The sequence below is a fragment of the Nicotiana tomentosiformis genome, chromosome 5, assembly GCF_000390325.3.
Source record: "Nicotiana tomentosiformis chromosome 5, ASM39032v3, whole genome shotgun sequence".
Classification (NCBI taxonomy): domain Eukaryota; kingdom Viridiplantae; phylum Streptophyta; class Magnoliopsida; order Solanales; family Solanaceae; genus Nicotiana; species Nicotiana tomentosiformis.
Window position 1 is genome coordinate 64,004,580 of NC_090816.1, and position 10,418 is coordinate 64,014,997.

The 10,418-nt window shown below is 42.1% G+C and overlaps 1 protein-coding gene across 1 annotated transcript; it reads left to right on the forward strand.

Moving 5' to 3' along the window:
* Positions 1–3,544: 3,544 nt before the first annotated feature.
* Positions 3,545–4,436, forward strand: LOC138892478 (uncharacterized). Its single transcript, XM_070176197.1, has 2 exons — positions 3,545–4,039; positions 4,353–4,436. The coding sequence occupies exons 1-2, from the start codon at positions 3,545–3,547 to the stop codon at positions 4,434–4,436; spliced, it is 579 nt and encodes a 192-aa protein (XP_070032298.1).
* Positions 4,437–10,418: the final 5,982 nt, after the last annotated feature.

The window sequence follows — 10,418 nt, forward strand, 5'->3', positions numbered from 1 at the left end:
GTAGGAGTGTGTGGGAGTATCACATGGAGTTCGTGCGCCTGTCAAAATATGCTATTCACATGTTGCCTACTATGGAGGATAGAGTGCGCCAGTTTGTGCAAGGCCTTAGCCCCTTGGTTATCAATGAGGCCGCTACAGCTTCCTTGAATTCAGATATGAACTATGGGAAAATGGTAGTATTTGCTCAAGCTACAGAGGACCGCAAGTTGAAGCACAGGAGGGAGCAAGAGGGTACCAGCAAGGCCCAGCCCGTGGGCAACTTTGGGGAGTCATTTGGTGGGGGGAGATCAGCTTTCAGGGGATGGTCATTAGGGTCAACCCAGTCTCATACTCAGTCTTCAGCCAGTGCACTGCCAACGAGGCACAGTCAGCAGCAAGGGAGTCACTTCAGGCCCAATCAGGGCAGCAAGGGACCCCACCATCAGGGCCGATCAGGAGGGAGATTCCCGCAGTAGCCGAGGCCCCCATGCCTCAGGTGTGGGAAGATGCACTCAGGGATTTGCTACATGGAATTACCTATATGTTACGGGTGCCGATTGAGGGGTCATATTCAGAGGGAGTGTCGTTTATCCCGCCAGGGTGCGGGCAGTGGCACAGCACAACTATCCAGTTCTGCAGCTACTACATCTTCAACACCCCCTCTAGCTCGAGGCCCTCCGGCACTAGTAGGGCATGTTGCAGCTAGGGGTGGTGCGCAGAGTTCAAGAGAACCCAGCCGTTTGTATGCTATGAGCGGTCGCCAGAATGCAGAGGCTTCTCTAGATGTTGTCACATGTATATTGATTGTCCAAACTCATGATGTATATGCTCTTACTGATCCCGGTTCCATCTTGTCCTATGTTACCCCTTATGTTGCTATGGAATTTAGGATAGAACCAAAATAGCTTCCTGAGTCATTTTCTATATCTACTCCGATTGGCGAGTCTATTATGGCCGCACGAGTTTATAGGGGTTGTGTTGTCACGGTACGTGGTCATGACACCGTGGCCGATCTCATTGAGTTGGGGATGGTTGATTTTGATGTAATTATGGGAATGGATTAGCTTTATTCATGTTTTACCAGTCTCGATTGCCGAACTAGAACTGTGAGGTTTGAATTTCCAAATGAGCCGGTTATTGAGTGGAAGGGGGATAATGTGGTGCCGAAGGGCAGGTTTATTTCTTACCTTAAGGCCATGAAGATGATTAACAAGGGTTGTATCTATCACTTGGTCCGGGTTACGGACACCGATGCTGAGGCACCTACACTTGAGTCAGTGCCAGTTGTGAATGAATTTCTGGAGGTCTTTCCAGATGAGCTCCCTGGGATTCCGCCAGATAGGGAGATTGATTTTGGGATTGATGTGATGCCAGGTACGCAACCTATATCTATTCTGCCCTACAGGATAGCACTAGTAGAATTGAAGGAACTAAAGGAACAATTGAAGGATTTGTTAGAAAAGGGTTTTATCCGACCGAGTGTGTCACCTTGGGGCGCACCGGTCCTTTTTGTAAGAAAGAAAGATGGGTCACTGAGAATGTGTATTGACTATCGACAGCTTAATAAAGTCACAATCAAAACAAATACCCACTACCAAGAATAGATGATTTGTTTGATCAGTTACAGGGTGCTAGATACTTCTCCAAAATTGATTTACGATCCGGGTACCACCAATTGAAGATCAGGGAGCAGGATATTCCGAAAATAGCTTTCAGAACCCGGTATGGGCACTTTGAATTTCTGGTAATGTCTTTTGGGCTAACAAATGCCCCTGCAACTTTCATGGATCTTATGAATCGGGTTTTTAAGCCTGGCCTCGACTCCTTTGTGATAGTGTTCATTGACGATATTGTTGTATATTCACGAGGTCAGGAGGAGCATGCCGATTATCTCAGGGCAGTTTTGCAGACTCTTCATCAGCATCAATTGTATGCGAAGTTTTCGAAATGTGAATTTTGGCTCGAATCTGTCACATTCCTGGATCATGTTGTCTCTAGAGAAGGAATCAAGGTTGATCCTCAAAAGATTTCAGCGGTAAAGAATTGGCCTAGACTTACAATGCCCCACCGAGATTCGCAGTTTCTTGGGCTTAGCAGGGTATTACATGAAATTTGTGGAGGGGTTCTCTACTCTTGCCTCTCCATTGACTAAATTGACTCAGAAAGCAGTTAAGTTCCAATGGTCTGATGCTTGTGAAAGGAGCTTCCAGGAGTTAAAATCAAAATTGACTACGGCGCCGGTGTTGACCCTGCCAGAGGGTACAGAAGGGTTTGTGGTATATTGCGAGGCTTCAAGAATTGGGCTTGGGTGTGTATTAATGTAACATGGCAAGGTTATAGCCTATGCTTCTAAGCAACTCAAAAATCATGAAAAGAATTATCCAACACATGACTTAGAACTGGCGGCGGTGGTTTTTGCATTGAAAATTTGGCATCACTATTTGTATGGGATCCATGTGGAGGTATTCACAGACCACAAGAGTCTTCAATATATTTTCAAACAAAAGGAGCTAAATCAGAGGCAGAGAAGATGGCTTGAGTTACTCAAGGATTACGACATCGATATTCTGTATCACCCGGGGAAAGCCAATATTGTGGCGGATGCTCTTAGACGAAAATCTCTGGGTTGTTTAGCACACTTGGAGGATATCAAAGGCCATTGGCCAAGGAAGTCCATCGATTGACTAGTTTAGGAGTTCGTCTTACGGACTCTAATGAAGGAGGGGTAATTATGCAAAATAGGGCTGGATCATCGCTTGTTGTGGAGGTCAAAGAGAAGTAATACAACGATCCATTGTTGATATAGCTGGAGGAGGAGATTCAAAAACACAAAACTATGTCTTTTAATCTTGGCATGGATGATGGTACACTAAGGTACCAAGGGCGACTATGTGTTCCGAATGTAGATGGTCTCCGGGAAAGAATCATGACCGAGGCTTACGCTTCTAGGTATTCCGTGCATCCAGGTTCTACAAAGATGTATCACAATCTCAAGGAAGTTTATTGGTGGAATGACATGAAAAGGAATGTGGCAGACTTTGTGGCGAGGTGTCCGAAGTGTCAACAAGTGAAGGCCGAACATCAACGGCCTGGTGGGTTGGCACAGAATATAGAAATTCCAATGTGGAAGTGGGAGATGATTAATATGGATTTTGTGGTAGGATTACCACGCACTCCGCGCAAGTTTGACTCAATTTGGGTGATCGTGGACCGACTCACGAAATTAGCACACTTCTTGCCAGTTAAATCTACCGACACAGCGGAACAGTATGCTCAGTTGCATATCAAGGAAATAGTCAGTCTACATGGCACTCCAGTTTCTATCATTTTCGATCGAGAAGCTCAGTTTACGGCCAATTTTTGGAAGAAATTTCAGCAAGGTTTGGGTACTCAGGTGAATCTTAGTACAACTTTCCATCCACAGACCGACGGGCAAGCATAGCGAACTATTCAGACTCTTGAGGACATGTTGCATGCTTGTGTTCTTAATTTCAAGGGTAGCCGGGATGATTATTTGCCACTCATAGAGTTTGCTTAAAACAACAGCTTTCATACAAGTATTCAAATGGCACCATTTGAGGCATTATATGGTAGGAGATGTAGATCTCCCATTGGGTGGTTCGAGATTGGGGAAGCAGAGTTGATAGAGCCAGGCCTTGTACATCAGGCTATGGAAAAAGTTAAAATCATAAAGGAGCGGTTAAAAACTGCTCAGAGTCGTCAAAAATCCATTTCGGATGTCGGTCGCAGAGACTTAGAGTTTAAAGAAGATGATTGGGTATTCTTCAAGGTTTCCCCCATAAAGGGTATTATGCGGTTTGGGAAGAAAGGGAAATTGAGTTCGAGGTATGTTGAGCCATACAAAATCATCCAGAGGATCGGTCGGGTGGCGTACAAACTTGAGCTACCACCCGAGATGTCATTAGTGAACCCGGTATTCCATGTGTCTATGTTGAAGAAGGTAGTAAGGGATCCGTCAGCTATTCTGCCGGTTGAGGCCATTGAGGTTAATGAAGAATTGTCATATGAAGAGATTCCAGTTGCCATTCTTGATAGACAAGTCCGAAAGTTGAGTAATAAAGAAATTGCCTCCGTGAAAGTGTTATGGCGAAACTAACAGGTTGAAGAGGCCACGTGGGAGGCCGAGGAAGAAATGAAGAAGAAGTATCCTTACTTGTTTGAATAGCTGTGTAATCCTTTCTTTAAGAACCTGTCGCCTATGAATTTTGTATCACTTGCTCAGTTAATGTATAGGTGTTCCTTTTGAGTATATGTTGTTTACATGAGGCCACAGTTGGTGTTGTTATGAGTTATGTTATGTTATTGGTTTATGGAATATGTTTTAAGGATGTATTTCTGGGGCTCTCTGACAGATGGATAGGCCTAGTTACAAAGGAAACTCTAGCGAAAGTTTTGGAGATTTGGGGAGTTTGTTAAATTTGGAGTTGCTGGTGTAGGGTATGAATAGCTGAGTTGTATAAGATACTAATAGTGAACGTTGACCCTCATTCGAGGATGAATGATCTTAAGTGGGGGAGCATGTAAGGCCCCATAAAAATTTTCCTAAAAACCAAGGTTCTGTGATGCCAAAGTAGGCATAGAGGTTAATTATAGTAGAAATTCTTCGCAGCGAGCTTACTCACCACGGTTCAGACTTTTTAGATTGAATAGTGCACTGGGAGTTGAAGGGAAATATTTGGCAGAAGTACGCATTTCTGTGGCCCATTCTATGGCCGCAGAACCACTCTGCGGACCGCATACTGGTCGCAGAGTGGGGCAGATTTCTGGGCAATTTTTTATGCCCAATTTCGCGGCCATTATGCGACCGCATAACCATTTCACGGGCCGCATTCTTGTCGCATATCCCACCTTGGGATTTTTCGGAGGGAGGTTATGTGATGCACTATGCGGCCGCAGAACTGTTCTGCGGTGCATTATACAACCGTAGAACAGGTATGCGGGCCGCATAGTGACCGCAGACCAGATCAATTCCTTTCCAGTTCTGGCCCCCATTTTCGCGGTCATTTCACGGACCGCATAACCACTATGCAGTCACACATGCGACCGCAGAACCTGTTCTGGAGCTTCATTTTTGGGGTTTTTAAACCCGATCCTATTTCGTTAAAACACACCCCAAAGACCATTTTGAGCACAATTCTGATATTTTAGAGTGAGAGGGAGAGTTCTTAGAGTGGGGGAGTAACCTTCTATCATTATTCATCAATTCTTGCTCAATCATTGAGAATTAACAAAGGAAGTCTTCACGCTAAAGGTAAGAATCTATATCCTAGCTCTTAATTTCGAAATTTTGCATAAATGGGGTAATTAGAAAGGTAATTATTGGGTGTGGGGATTGCTGTCTTTTCATGCATGTGTTCCTAAGGTATGTGGGAAGATTGTGATCTAAAAGTGATTGAGAATGGGTTGGGAAAAGATGGAATCTTCCACAAAATGGGGCTTAAAACATTAATGCACACCTAGTGTTCGATAATATGCTCAAATGAGCTAAAACCATGTCGATCTTCCTAATTTTGGTTTAATTTTGTTATATTGCTAAAATAGATTAAAGTTTCTAATAGTCGAGAACATCTTAGAGTTTTAAGAGGCTCAATTAAGGTATGTTAGATAAACCCCCTTCTTCTTAGAATCGAACCCCATGATGTTCATGTAATTGGAGTAAGCCCTTGATCATTATAGAATTGGCAATTTCTATGTGTTTGTGTTGAAGAATGTAAGTTCAATCATTATTCTAAATGCTTCATCACGTTATCTTGTTATGTGAGGATGTGTTCAAAATGTGGAATATGTGCTAGCAAAATTAAGACTTCATGTCAAGATCAAAATAAAGGTTGTTATGCCAAACTGTATGAAAAACCTCTATGTGCCTAAGACTCCCAATTTGCTCATATGTGAATTTAACATCTTGAATAGGAAGCCTTATTGTCGTTGATAACAATAATGTTGGAATGTGGAATAGAACTTGAATTTTGAAATACGGCCTAGCGCCAAGAATAACCTTATAATTGGGGCCACTCGTGCTATTGTATTGAAAGTATGGGAAAGAAATGTGAATTGAGAGGACTGATTGAGTGTGGGTGATGTCTCAAATGAGATGGCCTAGCCGATCGGGTTGAGATCAGACTCCGTGTAAGAACACGGTGGTATTGTGGATGAAATTGTGACAATGGTTGATGTCTCAAATGAGATGGTCTAGCCGATCGGGCCGTGATCGGATGCCATGCCGCACACATGGTGGCACTGTGCTGGAAATTATAATGAAATTATGGTAATGTCTCAAATGAGATGGCCTAGCCGATCGGGCCGAGATCGGACTACGTGTAAGAATACGGAGGTATTGTGAATTGTGGAATATCGGTACTAAAGGTCACCCAACCTAATAATATGGAAATTGTCTTGAAAATGTATATGATCCTTAACTTGTTGTTTTACTATTATTTGAAGCCCTTATTGAAATCTTGATTGTTCCTCTTGTATTGTTATTTATTCTATTGAGTTGGTGTTTAGCTTTACATACTAGTGCTATTCGATGGTACTAATGTCCCTTTTGTCGGGGGTGCTGCATCTTTAAATGGATGCAGGTGGTTACATAGCAGACAACGTTGATCACAGATAGTGCTGCATCCTCTTCTCAGCGGACTCGGTGAGCCCCATTTCATTCCGGGGTCATGTATTGTGCCTTTTGTTTATATTATGGTCACTTTTTGAGGTATAGTCGGGCCTTGTTGTCGGCACCATCTTTACTCTCTTTTGTATCTTCAGAAGCTCCGTAGACACTATGTGGGTTATGTATGGGTATTGGAAATGTTAAACAAGTATATGTTGTGTGGATCACTTGTTCCTCTCAGACTTTAAAAAATGTGTATTTTGAGCCTTAAAGGTGCAATGACTAATGAAACGATTTACGATTGTATGAATGAGCTTCCTACGGTATAATTAATGAAATCACATCTTTTCTTGATTATAGGTTAATGGGGTAGAAAGTATCTATCAGGCTTGCTTAGCCGGGTTCACTCGGTTGCGCGCCGGTCATGCCTCCCGAGGATGGGGCGTGACAGGGAGGAAAGTGTTGGACGGATTCCCCTTGATATGCAAGCCCTAACTCAAAGAAATGACTTAGCCCCTCTCTCTACCCGGCCTTGAGGTATTTATAGGGCTCCTATGTGCGTGGTCGTGCACCTGGGCAAGTGACCGCACACACAAGGCAGAATACCGTCCAATATGCGCGGTCGCGCATCTGGGCGCACATATGGCATAGGTCCGGTAAAATGGTCATAACGTTCTGTAAAAATATCCAAATAACAAACGGTTTGATGCATTGGAAACTAGACCCAAGGGGCATTAATTTGATAGGTATATCACCACCTAAGTCTTTATATTGTTGGAGTTATATTGGTTTGAAATTGGGTCTTATGCTAATTGAAACATCCTTTCCACTTAATGTATCCAACTTGTTCCACACAAGTTCTTGCCATTCACAAAACTCCTTAGTATGTTTCAACACACCTTGAACACATATTTTAATTTAAAAATGATGTTGTTCTATCTCATGGGTCTCTTTTAATACTCGAATACGTTATTCCCGAATACTGTTGGCTCACTTTAAAATCTTAAATCATTAGGGTTTTTTAACGGGGCCTTACATATCCGCACGATGGGAGCATTTTTTGATTTTTGAAAAATGAGATTGAACCCGGGGAGGGTCTTTGATTGATGATTTTTGATTTTTGAAGAATAAGATTGAACCCAGGAAGGGTCCTTGATTGATGATTTTTTGACTTTTTTTGAACAATAAGATCGAATCCGGGAAGGGTCCTTGATTGATTTTTTTGATAAATGTGACCGAATCCGCAGGTCGCCTATGTATCTCATCAATACGAGAATCAGGTCAGGCGTAGTTCAGGAAGGTTAGAGATAAAAGGGAGATCTTTTGGGTTTTTTTGAATTTCCTCAAGGAAAGAGAATGGTATTTTTGGATTTGATGTTGATGTCTCACGGGGATACTTCTAGAAAAGCAACAGAGGAAGATGTGTATATGTTTAATTGTTTTGATTTTTGGAGATAATCCTTTCGTAAGGATTTCCGGTCGACCGTGACCCAAGTGGCCAGACTTGACCGATTCATCTAGTTAAGGATGAGAAAATCCAGACCCATGATAGGTTGCCAACGTATCTTGACACAAAGTCAAGAATCAGGCACGCGTAGTTCGTGAAGATTAGGGATAGAGGAAGTTGTTTCGGATTTTTTTTTGAATTTCCTCAAGGAGGAATTATGCAGAAATATATTTTGGATTTTGATTCTCCTTTGATGTCTACAGAAAGACTTCGAAGCAACAAGTAAAAATATATACATTTTACATTATTTTTCCAAAGATGACCCTTTCGCAAGGATCTTCAGTTAACTGTGACCCAATTGGCCAGACTTGACCGACTCGTCCAATTAAAGATGAGGAAAACTGGACCCATGACGGGTTGCCTACGTATCTTAATACAAGGTCAAGAATCAGGTACGCGTAGTTCGTGAAGGTTGGAGAGTATGAGATGTATGATTTTTAACACTTTTTTTACTCTCCTACTTCAATGCATTGCAACTAACTATATTAATTGCAACAAAGATATGTATTAAATGCAAGGGTATAGATAAACTCGGAGCGATGCCTCATTGTACCCATAATTGGGTGTGGTATCTCTGGAGTTGAAGAGTGTCTCCCTCCAGAAGATGTGCCCCGGCTGCTCTTTTGAATAGTTTCCTTGATGCCCCTGAGTGCTTGCGAGACAGTTGTTGTGGTTGTCTCCCAATTAACTGGAGGGATGTTTTGTTGCCACCTTCCAGCTGTCCATAGGAACCTTTTGGTTATTGCCTCCGGCTATTAGCCGGGGCAATTATCTGATGCAGATATAGAAATATAGTGAGAGTAGTGCTGTCACAAAATGATGGAATCAAGAATGGTAACTAACACTCCCCTGATTATTCGGTTGATGTTCCACAATGTCCGATGCCGGATGCTATTTCCTGTGCAGTCCCAGGATGATGCACCTTTTGACTGTCCATATGAACCATTTATGATCGTCCCCGGTTGACAATCGAGAACGATGTTATGATCTAAATATAGAAAAGCGGTGAGAGCAGCAAAGTCATGAAAAATGATTGAGTTTATTGTAAAACCACTACTCCACTGATTATCTAACTGCTGTTCCACCAAGTCCAAGACCAGATGTTATCTCCCGTGATGTACCCGAGATGATGTACCTACAAAACTCAGAGGAGAAATTTTAGAGTCCCTCTCAGGTGAAGTTATAGCATAAAGAGGATGCAGATTTGGCCGTGCAGCCAGTGGTGTATCTCGTTGTGATCAGGAACGCGATGTCAGCATTCCATGATGGTTTTGGAGATTGTGTTGTCCTTCATGCATCCAAAGAAAAATTCTTTGTTCGAGGGAGGAAAATTGATTAGTGTTGTCTTGAGAGGCTTCGCTTGTTCTTCTTTTTTTGTCTGAGCCGTGTGAGCATAACACTTCTCGAAGACTGGCTAACAATTTTCCCCTGTAACAAAAATGGGTTGACTTGTATCGAATCTCTAAATTTGAAAAATGGGAATGAACATCATGACTCCATAGCCAGATGTTTGAAGAAAGGACTTGCATCTCATATGTTGGAATTTAAGTCGAGTGAGGGTCAGAGTAAATTTGGCATGGTATTTTGATGTTTGAATTTTCTTTTTTGGTGAAATTTGGTTGATGCTCTTGGAGATTTTTGGGTTGAGAACACCATTGTACTGTTCCAAAAGAATTGCCCCAGTTTCTAGTACTGAGAAAATTAATTTGAAACAATGGGGAGACCGAACCCTTATGTAGGGTTGCGTACGTATCCAGCTAAGGCAGGAATCAGGTAAAAACATAGTTCAAGCCAACTAGTAAAATTATAGGAAATATGTATGGTATCCATGAGCGGGTGATTGTTCTTTGAAAAGAATGTGATGAATGAGAATTCTTGGGTGGATGGGTAGAGACTGGTAACTCTTGAATAGGAGATAGATAGTATCATAGTGCATGGATCTATCTCAAATGGCGGGAGTCAATGAAAGTGTGAGGTATGATTGAGAAGAATACATCGAATCAGTTGAAGATGTACCAAGCTAGATTGATGTATCTTTGAAAGGATGGTAGAGCCAAGATGATGGTATGATTATGGTGGAGGGTCATGAAGACCAGAATAGTTATGTGTATTTGAAAGGTCCAAAATTCAACACAAGTCAACCAAAATAGTGAGACAAGGAGAACCTAACGGTGGATAACAAATAGGATGTACATGTAACAGATGAAGAATACATAACAATGACAAGCAAAGAAAATATACCAACTATACAAAGAATATGTAGCGAGTAAAGGATATGCAAGGATTAATTCAGTTAAAGCAAGCTGC